At 45.0% G+C, this 17,143-nt stretch overlaps 2 protein-coding genes across 2 annotated transcripts; both read left to right on the top strand.

Moving 5' to 3' along the window:
- Positions 1-1,558: 1,558 nt before the first annotated feature.
- On the top strand, positions 1,559-15,169 carry mmp15a (matrix metallopeptidase 15a; the record flags this gene model as incomplete). The annotated part of the gene is given in 9 exon segments (XM_062389341.1): positions 1,559-1,707; positions 2,696-2,818; positions 2,904-3,226; positions 3,577-3,738; positions 6,475-6,878; positions 7,139-7,277; positions 8,510-8,660; positions 8,791-8,906; positions 13,290-15,169. Coding segments are annotated over 9 exon segments (2,028 nt in total), but the record flags the coding sequence as incomplete, so codon positions are not given.
- LOC133954834 (tripartite motif-containing protein 16-like) lies at positions 8,924-13,084 on the top strand. The gene has a single exon (XM_062389343.1). The coding sequence runs from the start codon at positions 10,191-10,193 to the stop codon at positions 11,862-11,864; it is 1,674 nt and encodes a 557-aa protein (XP_062245327.1). The 5' UTR covers positions 8,924-10,190; the 3' UTR covers positions 11,865-13,084.
- Positions 15,170-17,143: the final 1,974 nt, after the last annotated feature.

The following is a 17,143-nucleotide window of genomic DNA, read 5'->3' on the forward strand; positions in this document are numbered from 1 at the left end:
ATGCATTTCTAATATGTAGCCGGGGTTCGTTTCCATATCTTTGTTGCATAATCACAGAAGTCTGCTTCACCGTATATCTTATTTTGTAGTTTTGTATATTAAATGTGTATATATTGTAGTTTGATTTGCACACCCCTGGTAGACAAAGAGTTTTTCTCCCTTTGTCTCATCATGTTCTTTAGGCCCTCATGTGAATGTGCTTACTCTGACATGAGATTGGTTGAGACTTGTCATGCTATGCAGAAACTGTCCAGGAGGATTTTCTGTCCAAGTGTGTACATTTTGTGTGTGTGTGTGTGTCTGTGTGTAGCCCCCGGCCTGTACCTGAACCTCAGTTTGAGAGGCCCTGTGGTGTTGTGTTTAAAGCTTGTGCACTTGAGGCTTCCAGGAGGATAAATCTCAACAGAGATTGTTTCCCCCTCAGGAGTCATCGTCCTGTTTCCCTCGGCTACGTGGCTCCACACACTCAAGTTCACTTCCAGCGAAAATCTGAGAAAGAGGGAAAATTCAGCATGTGTCACTAGACGGTGTGTCTGAAGTGCACAGATGCACAGCTGTGTGTTAACTGGGTTGACACACGGTTTAGTTGTTGTCTTTTTCCTGTTTCGTTCTCTCCTCTCCCCCTCTGCTCCGTGCAGGAATAAAAAAGGAGGAATGTTGTAATGTTAATAGAAGCCATCTGTTGTGTATCTCCACTATTCCCTTTTCCTTCACTTCCTCGGATGCTCTCTCCTGTCATTAGACTCTGGCTTGTTCCAAGATTAGCAGGACCGTGCCAGTCACCAGCTCGTCTACCTACTGATTCCACTGAAGCCTATGTCTGTTTGTGGAACGAATATCTCAAGTATCTTTCATCTGTTTCACACTTGGCTTGTTTATTGTTAATGGTCCAGGGAATTCCAGTTCTGAATTTGGTGGGACGTCGACACACGATACATTCAATATTGATTCAAATTAAAACCAGAAACGATTGGCGGTGCCTTCAATCTGCAGACTGAGTTGAATCCTTTTCTACGTCCTCAGATGAACTACAATGTTCGGCCGATAATATCTGTCGGGCCGGGTCCTTCTGATTGGTGGTTTTTACCGTATCAGACACCGAAAACAATCACTTCCTCTTGCGCAAGTTAAAAGTAAAAGCACATGTTTGTTTTGTTGCTGCAGTGATTAGTATTGAACATTTTCAAGATTTGGTCGATTTCTGAACAGAGCTGTGAGGTAGGTAGCTGACATGAAATGTTTAAAAAAAAATCCACATAAGTAAATCCTTTAAAGTTATGTATGAGCCAAACAACAATAAATCTAGTTCAGTTTCATTTCACGAAAAACACGCAGATAAACCAGGAAGAATGAGCACAAACTTCCCTCTGTACCAAAGACTGTTTACAAAAAAGCTCTTCACACAACGTCCAGCACGCAAACAAACAAAAAGTGACGGTATATTAAAGAGCTGATATTATTCCTATGATTAAGAATAGTTCTGAAGTAGCTCCGGAGATTTGACACAGGACAAGAGAAAAGCCACATGTTGAGCAACTTTTGTGTTTTCCTTCCGCAGGCGTGGCTTCGTAAGTTTGGCTACCTGTCCCAGGCCAGCGGACAGATGTCCACCATGCAGTCGGCTCAGATTCTGTCCAAAGCCATCAGTGACATGCAGCGCTTCTATGGGCTGGAGGTGACCGGCAAGATGGACCCCGGCACTGTCACGTAAGCTCTTCATTCTTTGTGTAGCTGTGGTTGTTTTCATGTCTCACAAACATGAAGCACTACTGACGCTTTGTCTCTGGCGACCACAAACTGGATTCTGTGGGATGTTTTAAGAGCATGTAGGAATTTGCTCATCATTCATTTGCTCTACTTTATTTTCATGCATCTTATTGTATAGATGGAACAATACGAGGCAATTCAAGTTAAAGCAACAAACCACATCTGAGCAGCCACACATCCTGGAGCAAGTTGTTGCAGGGAACTGGTTGTTCTCCTGCACACAATGACATTACCAGTTTGATGTGTTTAATGACCACTGACGGCTGAAACAAGGCCAGCTCTTAATAACCCTTCTTTTTTTAACGATGATAAGGTTCACAGTGAAACTCAGTTTGTTTTTGCTGATTGAGTTTATTCAGACTATTAGGTCATATCCTCATATTCCACTGTGACCTCGATTCACTTTAGTCGGCCATTGTTTTCATATTGTGAACTGAAAGGAAATATAACAAAGTCTTAAAGCAGCAGTTTGTCATTTTAGAAAAAAGGTTGTGTTGAGGTCTTGCTGATAGGTAGATGACAGTATTGATATCGCAAATATGAAGCTACAAGTAGGCTAGTTGCTGGTTAGCTTAGCTTAGCATAAGACTGTCTTTAAGATAAACTGTTAGCCTAGCTCTGTATATGAACACTAGTGAAAGCTGTAAATTGTACTGTTAATTAGCATTTCTATCATTAAATGTGTTGTACACATAGTACTGTACAATTACTGTTTGTAGACGTGTGTGTTAGCATATGTGAAATGCTGCGTAATGCGTTATTATTAACTGGTTTTGCTAACAACGGCTTAGTGGCTAACGTAAACATTGTATAATCTGTGCAACTGGAACGCATTCTTCTAGTCCACGAAATGTAACCATCTTTTTTCTTTTTGCACCTAACAGTTTATTGTGTGTTTATTGTGTGTTTATTGTGTGTGTTTGTGTAGAGCCATGCGCAGACCCCGTTGCGGCCTCCCCGACAGAAACCCAGAGCAGGCGGTGGAGGGTGCGAGGAAGAAGCGCTACACACTCACCGGGCAGCAGTGGGACAAAGACCACATCACTTACAGGTTCATAGCACTGAGATTTAGAACAACACAACAATGAGTTTAACATGGTAAACTTAACGCAGCCCACCTTCTCTTCTGGCCTCAGCATAGTGAAGCAGCTCACCCCCCCCTCGCTGGGAGAGGACCTAACGGTCGAAGCGCTCACCAAGGCCTTGGCCGTGTGGAGAGGTGTCACACCGCTCACCTTCCAGGAGCTGCCGACTGGAGACGACATCCGGATCAACGGAAGCCGGACGGAGCTCGCCGACATCCTGCTGCTGTTCGCCTCTGGCTTCCACGGGGATATGTCCCTGTTTGACGGCGAGGGGGGGTCACTGGCACACGCCTACTACCCTGGACCAGGAATTGGTGGGGACATACATTTTGATGCAGACGAGCCCTGGACACTTGAAAACCACAATCCAGACGGTCAGTGGGTTAATTTATCTTTATTCTCGTGGGAACTAAACTTGAACCTGTTCCTCGATCTGTCCTCTGATTAGCACAAAAATGTAATTAGCTCTTTCCTGACCCAAATCACAACCTCCAGTCGTTCTTTAGTAATCCTGCAAACTCAGAGACAAACAAACAACTGCAGACGAAAACATATCCTCCATGTCCGACGTAGAAATCCTACATCAGAGTTGTTTTTTACATTTTACAACACAACGTTATGTGGCTGCTATGTAATCTATCAAGTATCAATCATCGTACGTATGATATTAGTTGTAAATTATTTTTTCTCACATGCTGTGTCTGTTTGTGTGTCTGTGTTGCAGGTATTGACCTCTTCCTGGTTGCCGTCCATGAGCTCGGTCATGCTCTGGGCCTGGAGCACTCCGATAACCCCAGTGCCATCATGGCTCCTTTTTACCAGTACATTCACACGGACAACTTCACGCTGCACGAGGACGACGTCCGAGGAATACAGCACATATACGGTGAGAGGCCCACGCTGTTCGGAGACACCTGTTCCTGTGGGGCTTCAGCAATCACAGTTATTTAAAGCCACTCTTGGGCTTAGGAACCACTGAGGTACTTTAGTAGTGTTGCACTGAGACTGGTTCACTCCAGTCAGATGTCAGATTGGCCTGTGTACACAAAAAACATGATGTAAATACACTTTAATGCAAATGAATACTACTAACACATCAGTAATATCCAATGGTGCTGGAGAATTACGCTCCCACGCAGATGTTAGGAGATTTCTGCTTTAAATGATTCATGTGGTCTCATGCGGGCTGAGGACGGTGCACAGGGGACAGAAGGGAAAACAGAAGTCTCCAGGTCCCTCCCAGTTCTCGTTGCTGCTACACTGGGAGGACTGTGGCTCACAGATCACTGGGAGGCTGACCTACACAGTGTCGGTTGTAATTCGAGGTTATATCCCACTCGTTCAACATCTGAACCTTTTATCAGAGGAAGACTAGATTCCTTTGAGACACATATGGCCGAACCGCGCACAACACCAGCAGACATCTCTCGAAACAGCATGTCATGCATGCCGTTCTGATGGTATCATGCATTCCCAGTATGAATGGATGGCATTGTTAATTGGCAGATAACATCTTTGTGTATGTGCGTGTGTTTTGGATGGAGAAAGAAATTAAAATGTATTGTTTGTACACGTGGTAGTGCTTCTGCAGTGGGCCCTCTTATTAGAGCTGTAATTACATGCTACACATCTGAATCATCCCAGTCATTGTGTATACCCAATGATTCTTCGTCTTCTACACAAAAACAGGGATTGTCTAGTGAGGTTGAACGTTTTCCCCCCTTTTTTTTTTTACACACTTTTGTTTCTGTTCGTTGTTTCGTCCCGGTCACATCTGTGGTGTCGTGTAACAGATCCCAAATCTGATTCATTTTGGGAATGTTGTCAAAAGGTTTACTTTGGCAAACTCAAAAATCTTCCCACACACACTCGATGTGCCTGAACTCCAGAGTCAGCACCAGAGGAACTTTTTTGGCGAAGCCGACGTGCAAAAATCTGGATATTTTTTCTGCTGTAAATTCTCCGAGGTAAATGTTTGGACTGAAATTAAACACTTTATTAGGCTGATCTTGAATAAATATGCTCTGATTAAAAGAGGAAAAGGATCTGAAGACTCTAAACAGACACTTACGCAGCATAAACATGTCTCCTTTGTGGAGGTTCCTTCATGAAAGCGGCGGCAGCCTCGTAGTTTTCTGCCTCCATGTTAGTTTTTCCTCCTCAGCTCCTCATATGTTCCCGTCCACAAATCAGAGGAGTGACATGGGATCAATTCATGTCCAGCTCTGGAGCATTTTGCTTTGTTACCTGCTGTAAAAGAGCCAGTTAACTTGCGAAATAAGACTATATATATATTTTATTTTTTAGCATTTATTGCAGTTCTTTAAAGCTGCAGTAATCCATTTTTATATCAACAATGGATCAGTTTCCATCAGGGAATATGTTTTGTGTGAATGGGGTCAGACACTGTGATACTGTAGTTCTACAGAAGAGACAGATTTATCCCTGTGGAGGCAACACAGACCTGAGAGGACATAAATTCACCGGATGGCAAAAAACACAGATTCCAAATGTTCATTATATCGGCTTCGTAACAAGATAGACAGAGTTGAGTCTACAGTCGCTTCCATTGCTCCCAAAGGCTACAGAGGAAAAACCCTTTGTAGCATCAACAGAACAGTTACTGCCACTGGACAACAACTTTTCATCTGACAGTGTTGTCTCCGCGTGTGAGTGTCATGACTCATACTGTCTATCTGTGGGCCTGAGTCATGCATGTCAACAAGTGCCGGGCCAAGCTAAAGCTGTGACGGTGGACACAAATAGACCAAAGTATGAGCACAGAGAAGTGTCCAGATACGCTGGGTTCAAATTGAGGTCTAAACACATCATGTGAGGGCCGGTCCTTCAGATGTGGACCAGGGATTTGCATAAACAAAGCTAAGAGAATCACGCCACGTGGACCACCTCCAAAACGGCGTCTCAAACCCGTCCGGTCCACTTGTGATGGATGTTAATACCAGACACACTTCCACCCCTAGCTGCTCGTATAACAGTCCGTTATTCCTGTGATTATTTTGGGACATAACGAGTTCTACAAGTCTCTCAAATCAACTTCCATACCACAAACGAAAGGAAGAGTCCATTTTGTGTAGAAGTGAAGCAGACTTGAGCAAGTTACCAAAAATCTGGGGAAAAGAGGTAATTTTTGTGGACCCAAAATGTTATTGGATTGTACCAGAGATACTGAATTTGAGTTCCACCTCTTACTGGCCAACAGCAGCCTGGATATATTCCTAGAAATGTTTCTGGCACTGGAGTATCCTCGGTGCATCTTCGAGCCCATCAGCTGTCTGTGGCTGTTACATAACTTAATGTATCTGTGTGTTTCCTCTCGTAGCAACCGGCTCGGCTCAGTTGTTTTCCAAAGAGCTGCAGCCCAGTCACAGTCGGAGCTTTTAACTGCTGCACAAAAATGGAAAATGACTTTGTCTTTGTGTGAGAGGGAGATAGAGAAGACACTGTGAGGAGAAAGGAGGAGAGAGTTTAAAACAAATTCCACACAGATGGAGGGATTTATTTCATATTTCATTTCAGCTGGAAGTTGTTTAACCGTTTTGATTATGAACCGTGAAAGTCAATCTTTTCCTTTTTTAATCTAGAAATGTATTTTCTTTCTTAGGTCCTCCTCTCTCCACTGGTGCCCCGCCCACTTCTCCTCACATCCCTGACAACGGACCCCGGGTCGACTCCCCGACTTCCCCTTCCCCTCCTGAAGATGCCCCCACTCCCGCTCCCCCCGCAGATCCCACACCTGAACCACCCAACCCGACCGATGTCATCCAGGATCCGACCCCTACATCAACTCCCGTCCTCCCAACCTCCACCTCTACCGTCTCAGCGCGTCAACCAGAGCCTGTCACCCCTCCGGTAAGAAAAGATGACCCTCCTCTTCCGCCCGCTCCTCCTCCTCGGCCCCCTGCTCCTCCTCGGCCTCCCAAGCAGCCTGACAACCAGGCCCCCGACATCTGCGACGGGGACTTCGACACGGTGACCATGCTGAGAGGGGAGATGTTTGTTTTCAAGGTGAGCATCTGCAGAAGTTGTGTTTAAACCAGGTCCTCGACATTTATAAGCTCCGTCCACATGGTGTGGATCCAGGAGCGTGTCACTGCCGCCTGGTGTTTTCATGACCTCTGACCTGCACAGGAAAGCACATTTCCAACTCTACAAACCGACAGAATGCAGCTCAGAGTCACAACAGGATGAAGTTGTGTAAGGGGAATATTTTTAATGAAAGACGACCAGATGAAACACATTATTATTTAATTTCCTCACGTTTGCAGGGTCGTTGGTTCTGGCGGGTGCGGAGGAACCGGGTCTTGGACAACTACCCCATGCCCATATCGGTCTTCTGGGTCGGCCTTCCCACTGACATCGACGCTGCCTATGAACGCCACGATGGCAAATTTGTCTTCTTTAAAGGTTCGTCAAAGCTGTTTATTGACAATTTAAAGAATTTGCCGACAACGTGACCCCATGCTGGTTTATTACATCAAGACCCTCTTGGAAAACTATGCTGAGCATTTTTATGGTTAAGTGCTTGAGGGCACAACAAAAGGTCAGATCCACAGCTGCAGAGTTGAGCTCCAGCAGGGAGCTGTTGACGTGTGAGCTCCACAAACACAAAATGGTGAGAGGGACACAAATCTCTGCTTTGATTTGATTTGTTCAGACTGAAACTCTGCAAAATCTGCAGTTTTTGTCCCCCCCCCACCTCAGTGTGATTCATGAGGTGGTAATAATTCAACACAGCTATAACTCTGTGTAACTGGCACGCACTCTCTCTCTCGCTCTCCCTCTCTCTCCCTTATAATGCCCTGGCCTCGTTTGTGTTTGTGTGACCGTCTCACTGAGTGTATTCTTGTGTGTGTGTGTTACTGAGTTCTTGAGATCAGTGTGGCAGCTGTTACTGGCCCAGTATGCTCACAGTCCAGCTGAGCCCCAAAAGGCCTCATCAGAGAGGTGGAGGATTGCATCAGCCTGCTCTGCTCCAGATGTGAGCAGCTGCAGAGCTTTCACTTTAGCAATGAGGCCATGTTGGGCTTTGTCCTGCATTTTCAGGATTTTTTCTTGCAATCGATCATGAATTCATTCAGCATGAAGAGCTGCGGGATCCTAACTCAGGAGTCTTGGATAGAATATACATGAAAACCTGCAGAAATTACTTAAGTACTGCAGCAGACGAAACATCAGTTGATAATATTTAAACAGTATTTCAACGTCAGTGTGCAGTGACTAGTAAAAGCCACTGTGTTGTTGAGTGCAGTGTGTTGCGGTGCTGTCGCACCCTGGCAGTGGAGGTGGAAAGTGGCTGAATGTGTGTCCAAAGGTTAGGGTTCGGGGAGAAACTGGCTCCCACATAAGTAAATCTTGGAAAATCAGTGTTATGCCTACATTTTCTACCTTGCCTGTCCTTTCCACTTTTCCTCTGGAGTGGGTAAACCCCATGACATATGCCATATGTTCTAGCCATTGCTTTTTCTCCGTGTGCCAGCGGGTTTTGGCCCCGCTTTGTTTCTGTTTCTCTCTTCATTAGCTTTTCTTCTTGAATTTCCATTCTCTTAGTCTAAGCCTGGTGCTGGAGTGTGCAGGAATGTTATTCTATGTGTGTCCCCATCTCCCTAGAGAAACATTGGTCCTTTTTGTCCCTGCAGATGACAGATACTGGGTGTTCAGGGAGGCTGATGTGCTGCCAGGATACCCGCAGCCCATACACGAGTACGGACAAGGAGTTCCTACACACAATATCGACACAGCAATCTGGTGGGAGCCCAACGGATACACATACTTCTTCTCAGGAGACAGGTATATATCCCTGACACATGTAAAAGTATGCAACAGGGGCCTATTTAGACGGCAAGCATGGAAATAGATATTGTCCCAGTTGTCGTTAAACTCTATAGATCTATATACTTCTTTATCCGCCTGTGTGCAGATACTGGCGATACAGCGAGGAGACGCGGACCACAGACCGCGACTTCCCCAAGCCAATCAGCAGATGGGGCCGGATTCCTTCCTCACCCAAAGGAGCCTTTCTCAGTGACGACGGTGGTAAATAATGACTTTTAAATCCAGTTTTTATTCGAGGAAAGGGCACGTCAGATAAGCCCCCTGTTGGTGAGACAACAAACACCGAAAGCTGTGCACACAATGTTGACCGCAGGAGAACAGCGCGAGTGAGCAGAGGTGGAGGGAGGGAAGGAAGGAAAGGTTAGAGTGGTGATATGGGGTGTGTTAAAGACAGAGAGGGGAAAGCTTGGTTAGGCTGGAGCAAGCGGAGCAGAGAGAAGAGTGAGAGGATGAGAGAGAGAGAGAGGGAGAGAGATGGAGAGAGAGAGAGAGAGAGAGAAGGGAGGAATGAGGGCTCTGGTTTGAGGGTTGGCAACGTCCTTCCTTTTTGGAAATTAGATGTGTTGCAGAGCTGCTCTGAAAGCACTCGCTCAGTAACATTCAGATCTTATCTCCACCCAAACTGTTCGAATGCTGCTGCACGTCAGTTTCTCTCACCTCACAGTAATATTGACACCCAGAAATCTATTTTAATTTATTGACTCTTAACATTCCCGTGTTGTGTTTGCGGCCGAAACTCTTCTCTTCCATGTTTCCCACGTCACCTGAATGCAGCATCACTGTGGAGCTATCAAACTGACACTTAGTGTGATAATAACTTATTTTTTTATCTTAACTGATTTCAAGCTGCAAGTTGCTGCTTGTTCTTGTGTTATTTCTAGTCTCAGCTCGTCACTGAGTCTCGGGAATCAGTTTTATCATCAAAACAGCTAAAATTATAAACTAAACATAAACTTCAGGAGTTGTATGAGTGTACTGTTTGGGCGGCTGTGGCTCAGGAGGTACAGCTCGGCGTCCACTAAAGGTTGTTGGTTCGATCCCTTGCTCCTCCAATGCAAGTGCCGAAGTGCCATTGGGCAAGACAAACCAACCCCAAATTGCCGGCACTGTGTGAAACTAATATCACAATGTGTGTTGTCGTGAGATTAATGTGACAGTGCAACCATTTAGTTAAACATGTGACAACACACAGATTAAAAAAAAACACTCCTCCTTTCACAAACAACTCATCTTCAAGAAATGCAGTAAAGCAGGAAAAACCCTCTCTCCTCTTCCTGCTCTCAAACACAACAAGCTCCACCCTGTCCAGGCTCCTCCTCTGCACAGATCTGTAAGTATAAGGACAGCATGGTGTGAAAGACGGGAAATGAGTCACTCAAGTAAAGTGAACCAGAGCAGAAGGAGCAGCGATTTGTTTTCCTCCTGAGTGCAGGCTTTGTTTCTGCTCCGAGTGAAACTCTTTGACATTCACTGTCACGGGGGGAAATGGCGCAGCAAGAAAATCAACTTGACGGAAAACAGTTCTGCTGTTCGATCTGTCTGGATCTGCTGAAGGTTCCTGTGACTATTCCCTGTGGACACAGCTACTGCATGGGCTGTATCAATACCCACTGGACCAATGAGGACAAGAAGGGAACCTACAGCTGCCCTCAGTGTCGACAGAGCTTCACACCGAGGCCTGTCCTGGTGAAAAACACTATGTTGGCCTATTTAGTGCAGGACCTGAGGAAGTCCGGACTTCAAGCCACTCCTGCTGACGGCTGCTGCTACGCCGGAGCTGAAGATGTGGCCTGTGACGTCTGCACTGGGAGAAAACTGAAAGCCCTCAAGTCTTGTTTGGTTTGTCTGGTGTCTTATTGTGAAAAACACCTACAGCCTCATTACGAAGCAGCTCCGTTTGAGAAGCACAAGCTGGTGGAGCCCTCAGAGAAGCTCCAGGAGAACATCTGCTCCCGTCACGGCGAGGTGATGAAGATGTTCTGCCGCACCGATCAGCAGTGCATCTGTTACCTCTGCCCTGTGGATGAACACAAAGGCCACGACACAGTGTCAGCTGCAGCAGAAAGGACAGAGAGGCAGTGGGAGCTGGAGCTGAGCAGGGAGAAGATCCAGCAGAGACTCCAGGACAGAGAGAAAGATGTGAAGGAGCTTCAGCAGGAGGAGGAGGCCGTCAACGGCTCTGCTGACAAAGCAGTGGAGGACAGTGAGGAGATCTTCACTGAGCTGATCAGTCTGCTGGAGAAAAGAAGCTCTGATGTGAGGCAGCAGATCAGATCCCAGCAGGAAACCAAAGTGAGTCGAGTCAGAGACCTTCAGGAGAGACTGGAGCAGGAGATCACTGAGCTGAAGAGGAGAGACGCTGAGCTGAAGCAGCTCATACGCACAGAGGATCACAACCAGTTCCTGCACAGATACTCCTCCCTGTCCCCCCTCAGAGAGTCCACACACTCGTCCAGCATCAGCACCCGGCCTCAGAGGTTCTTTGAGGATCTGATGGCCACCGTGTCAAAGGTCGGAGATCAGCTTCAGGACATTCTGAGTGAGACACAGACAAACGATTCACCGACAGCGAATCCGGCCATTGTGTTACTGTCACAACGAGAGCCCAAGACCAGAGCTGACTTCTTAAAGTATTCACAGGAACTCACGCTGGATCCAAACACAGCAAACACGCGTCTCTTATTATCGGAGGGGAACAGAAAAGCAACGTTTATGAACAAAAAGCAGTGCTACACTTGGCACCCGGACCGATTCGCGATCTGGTGTCAGGTCCTGAGCAGGGAGGGTCTGACGGGACGCTGCTACTGGGAGGTGGAGTGGAGAGGAAGAGGAGTTTACGTCGCTGTCGCCTACAAGAACATCAGCAGAGCGGGGAACTCGTGCGAATGTGGATTTGGACTCAACGACAAATCCTGGACGTTAGATTGTGACCGATACAGTTATAACTTTTACCACAACAATGTCAAAACTCCTGTGTCGGGGCCGCAGGGCTCCCGAGTCGGAGTGTACCTGGACCACGGCGCCGGAGTTCTGTCCTTCTACAGCGTGTCCGCCGCCATGACGCTCCTCCACAGAGTCCAGACCACGTTCACTCAGCCGCTCCACGCTGGACTGTGGCTTTACTACGGAGACACAGCTGAGTTCTCTGGCCTCAAATAGACTGGAGGCCTTTTTAAAGAGATGTCAATTACTCTGATCGAACTTCTTGGGTCTCCATGTTTGTTGCTCACAGCTTGTTGACGTCTCTGCTTTGCACCTGTCAATCAAAATGTACTTTGACATCCAGCATCCGTGTTTGTTCATGTGGCGCCGTTATAACTGGAAAGATTTATTCAAGCGGAGAACTCTGGGAATTTAACATCATTTTACAATCAGCTCTTAATAATAATAATAGTTAAAATAATAATAATACATCACATTAACAGTATATAGAGGTTGTTCTATCGTTCTTAAAGATGCAGGTTTAAATATGAACATATGAAATATTAACTTTTGTCTTTTGCAGACTAAATATCCATCTCTCACAAGTGCCTAACACATCAATTCAGACGTTTATTGTTTTTAAATTACGTTTCAAATTAGTATTATGTCAATCAACCCTGACCTTTGCTCTTCATCATTTGTTTTTTTCACATTCTGACTTATCAACTTTTGTTTATCCAGCTTTAGTATTGCAAAATCTGGTGTTTTTCCAAATTGTGAAATTCTGTGCGGATCCAGATAATGTTTTGGACAGTATTTTTAGGGGGTTACATATTTTTTTCGGTTACAGTACGATAACAGATATTCCTTTCTGCTCTGTCAGAGAATTCATATTTTCCCTGTGATTAAGGTAAATGGTTTACAGAAAATGTTTGTATGTATGTATCTGATCTAAATACATGTATTTGCCCTATGGTGATGAAGTGGCCAATCAGCCTTAGTGGAGGTTTGTGCCGTATCTGCCCTTTAGCTGATATTTAGCTTTCTCATGGTTTTGCATTGGCACATTTTATGTAAAACCTAACAGCTCTGGACATGCAAAGGTCACTTTGGTTAAAAATGTGCAAAAGTTGGACAGAGTGAGAATAAACTGGTCCCTGTAGAAACATTCCTGAGTCTGTGAACTTAGTTTCACATCGACAAGACAAATGGTGAAATAAACGAGGCTTCAAAACTGTTGTTCAAACAGAGAACTGGAAATCTTTCGACCTTATCTGTGTTTTATTTGCCTTTAGCCTGAAATGACTAATTCAGCTTTTCTCAAAGGTCAATGAAGGTATCGATCAACATTTTTAGGAAAGACTGATTCCAGTTGATCTATTTTTCATTTATCCTGACGCATAACCCTCGATAAGACGGCACATTTTGTACAAACCAATAAACCTTGTTATGATGATCTCTTTGCTTCCTGTCGATTCTACCACTGCAGTCATTCATGCAACATTTCTAAAGCCTCCGACCGTAACCTCTCATCCTCGCTTCCCCTCTCCCTGAGCTCCATGTTTTCTACTTGGCAGTGACAAGGTCGGGGCATCATTCTTTCAATGCTCCACTCTATGTGAGTCTTCTGACCGAAATCTCTTTTATCTCCCTCTCACGCAGCTTTCACCTATTTCTACAAGGGCAGCAATTACTGGAGGTTTGATAACCACAAGACAGAAGCAGACAAGGGCTTCCCTCGCTCCATCCTGAAGGACTTCATGGGCTGCACGGGCGCTCCTGACCCGCCGCCCGACACGGAGCAGGAAGCCAAAGACAAACCAGTGAAGCCTTCGGACCGAGGCAAAGACGAGCACAAAGAGCCGGATCAAGACACGAACGCAGAGGAAGACCACAGCTCAAAGCCCGATGTCACGGACGGAGAGGACGACCAAGACGTGAACGTTGTGGTGTCTATGGACGACAACGAGTCAAAGATCATGACTCTTATCATGGTGACTGTTCCTCTCGTGCTCATCCTGTGCATCCTCATCCTGGTCTACGCCATCCTCAGGACTCTGAAGAACAAAGAAACGCCGAGGGCCTTGGTGCACTGCAAGCGCTCGCTGCAGGACTGGGTGTGACGCACAGAGGTGGAGGAGGTGGAACAGGTGTCGATCATTTGTGCAGCGCAGTCGCTGGCATCACATTTTTACACACAACACGACTGAAAGAGGCTTTGACGCAGTACTAAAGTCTGACAAAGCTGAGGAAGAGTCACCTTTTTGAATCCCATTCATTGTGAGAACTTGAAATAATCCTAAAGTTGTAGAGTTGGTGCTTGTGGACCTACAGTATACATTTCCTTCTAGTGGCCTTGAGGTTTTATTACTGTGCCTCCCTCTGTGCCTTTCAGATGTCTGACAACTTCTCTTTCTTATAAAATCATGCCTGTTTACATCACAACTTAAAAAATCACCAAACGTGTTAAAAGACACAAGACTAATCATACAAAGAAGGGACAGATGTTGTATTTGTAGTTTAAATGCAGAAAAAGTCAATAGTGCACATACATTAACCAGAAGCACACACACACACTGTACAAACACACAAACATGTGCTTACAGCTATTAAAACACAAAGCGAACACATTCACTAATAAGAAAAACTTTTTATTACATTTGAATCAACAAGTTTGACACTTTCCTTCTGAGAATTTGCACTTTTCTTTCTGTTTTTTGTTGTTTTTGTTTTGTTGAGGTTGCTTCACTCTGTGTGTGTGTGTGTTAGTGTTTTCGTGCAAACTGAGTTTATCAAACACACCCACACACACACACATACACAAACACTAGCAGGAGAAGCTTGTCCTCGACCTGTGCAGGAATGTCTGACAGCTGTGTGCGTCCATAGCTGCCCTTCTCCCACTGAGCCCATTTTATCTGCCTTCACACACACACCAGTATCACATGATCTAAAAAAAAGAAAAACACCTCACTGCACTCATGTGTGCATGCATGTTCACATGTGCACACACACACACACACACACACACACACACACAGAACGACCACTTCCCTAGACAAAGGCACATCGAGTTTTTGCTCATAGACACACAGGCTCCAGCCTCCCTCTCCTCCCACCACAGCCACAATATAAAATAAAATCACGATCCCAGTGGAGACTTGTTGATTTACGACTGGTGTTGAGGCTAGGATGAAATATAAGAGGGGGGGGGATAATTAAATCACTTTAAAAGTATAGAATCGAAAAAAAGCGATCTGTGAAGAGTAGAAAACACAGCAACATTATGTGTCTCTCTCTATCTCCTCTTCTCCTCTTCATGCTGCAGCTGAATGGAGTCCGGGCTCATGTCAGTGTGCAGCCTGCAGGCGGGAGGAGAAATGGATCAGGGGTCTGGTTTCCATTAAAGCCACATGTTGCTGATTTAGTAATGTCAGGCACGGGAGAGAGAGGGGAGAGGGGAGTGGAGGGAAAAATGCAAAAGGGAGGAGGTATTAAAAAAGACGGTGGTGGGGAGGGAAAGGAACGAGAGATTAAGGAGCGGAGAGAGAGGTGGAAGGGGGGGGGGGGGTGACCAGTTTTTCATTTCTGAGGGAGGGGGGGGAGGTTGGAAGGATGTCGGGGAGGGGCAGCGCTGGCGTTGCGTCTCCTGACCTACATTTGGACATGAAGTCCACTCCTCTCTCTTTCAACTCGTCTTGTTTTTGCTCTGCTTGTTGTCATGAGCGAGAGATGACTTTGTCTGCGACCTCCCTCCCTCCCTCCCTCCCTTGCTCTTATTTGATTATTTTTTTCAATCTGTCCCTTTTTTCTTTAATTTTTGCTTCTGTGCTCCTGAAACGTTTGAATTTTCTTTCTCCACTCTTGTGTAAGAGTCCTCTCGAGCGTTTAAAAGACGATCCGTGCACACAAACATCTGCAGGACGCGATCCTGTCTGAACGTGTATTTTCTCCATTGGGCCTCTCTCTCTCTCTGTCTGTCTCTCTTTACCTGTGTCTGTGTAAAGCCACTGTTCACATGCTACAATCATTAACCCTTTTCTTTATATCTGTGCCTTTACATTGTGCTTGTATTTTGTTTTACATGTGTCGTTTTGTGCCTTAAAGCCTGATTCATGCCTCTGAGTTGAATCTCGGCTCCAGCGTAGCTCCGACACAGAACCATGAATCGGCCTTATGTCTGTGAACATCGGGGGGGCATTGTTTTTAACTATAAATAGCATGAGGGACCATTTTAAAAGTGTGTTTCTTCTTCTTTTTCTTTAAACTTTGCTTATAATTTGTAGTTTTGTACATTTTTGTAGATTATTACTACCATGTTGATGCATGCAGGGCATGTTCTGTTAGGCCTGTGCACTCCTGAGTAGAGTCCATTGAATGATTTCACAATAAAACTCACAGGTAAATGCAACACAATGCTGCAGTTGTGTGCAGTTTATGGCTTTTTTTGTGTTCTTGTTTATTGCTTCAGGTTCTTGTAATTACGTTTTAATCCTGCTGCGCAAATGTCAAGTTCAAGAAGTCGATTGTTCTTTTGGCCACAAGAGGGAATCATTGTTCATAAAATGATGCTGACATCAACACAAACACAACGATAATCTCATAAAGTAAAGCAATTTTGATTGTGTGATTGTGTGCTTATACACAGATGGAATGCTGTAAAGTAAGTATGGACGTTTACTGCAGCACTGAATTAGGCGTTTTGTTTTTATGTGTCACTACATTTCTTTTTAATGGTAATTTTAATGCTGCTTAATTCTTATTTATACTAGTGTTTTAGAGGTGGAAGAAATTTGTTACGTAACATTAGCAATACAACACATTAATATCTATCTACATTGCATTTCCTTCTTTTATCCACAGCTACTCACAATAAGTGCATTCAACCATGAGGGTAGAGCCCAGAACAACAATAATCAATTACGTTAAATTTGCTTCAAGAAGGCCAAACTATAAGTTCTTCATGTAAGTGTAACTAAAATGACGTACCTTATATATATATATTGAATATAGTATGGTATAGGTAAAAACACTCTGTCAGTCTTATATAATTATATTCACCTCCACCAAGGAAGCTAGTTTAAGTCTGTGCTTTAGTTTTAGTTAGTCACCATTATTCACAAAAACTACTTGATGGATTACCATGACACTTTGTGGAATGATGCTAAATTGTGGGTCTGAATCCCACCGTACGGATGTAATGTATTTGTGTGTCTGTGTGTGCACATGAGGTCTGTGTGTCAATGTCTCTGTCTGTTGTGAGAGAGTGACGGCACCTCCCTGCACGTCTTCACGTCAGAGGTAATCAGGATTAGCTTCTGTCACAGATCATCCACTGCAGCTTGACCTCGTCCTCCGCTTTCTCTTTCACCTCATTTAATAAAACTATGATAAATACTCTGTGAACAACTCTGATTTTCCCTGATGGGGGAGAAAACAGTTTCCCTCCTCTTCCTCTCTTCTTCTCTCCGGAGTCCTTGCCCCGACCTGCCCTGTCCTCCATGTGATCCAGCTGT

This window comes from Platichthys flesus, chromosome 6 (assembly GCF_949316205.1).
Source record: "Platichthys flesus chromosome 6, fPlaFle2.1, whole genome shotgun sequence".
Taxonomy (NCBI): domain Eukaryota; kingdom Metazoa; phylum Chordata; class Actinopteri; order Pleuronectiformes; family Pleuronectidae; genus Platichthys; species Platichthys flesus.

Bases quoted from the DNA above. Each gene is read 5' to 3' on its own strand.
- LOC133954834 (XM_062389343.1), top strand. From the start codon at position 10,191: ATGGCGCAGCAAGAAAATCAACTTGACGGAAAACAGTTCTGCTGTTCG.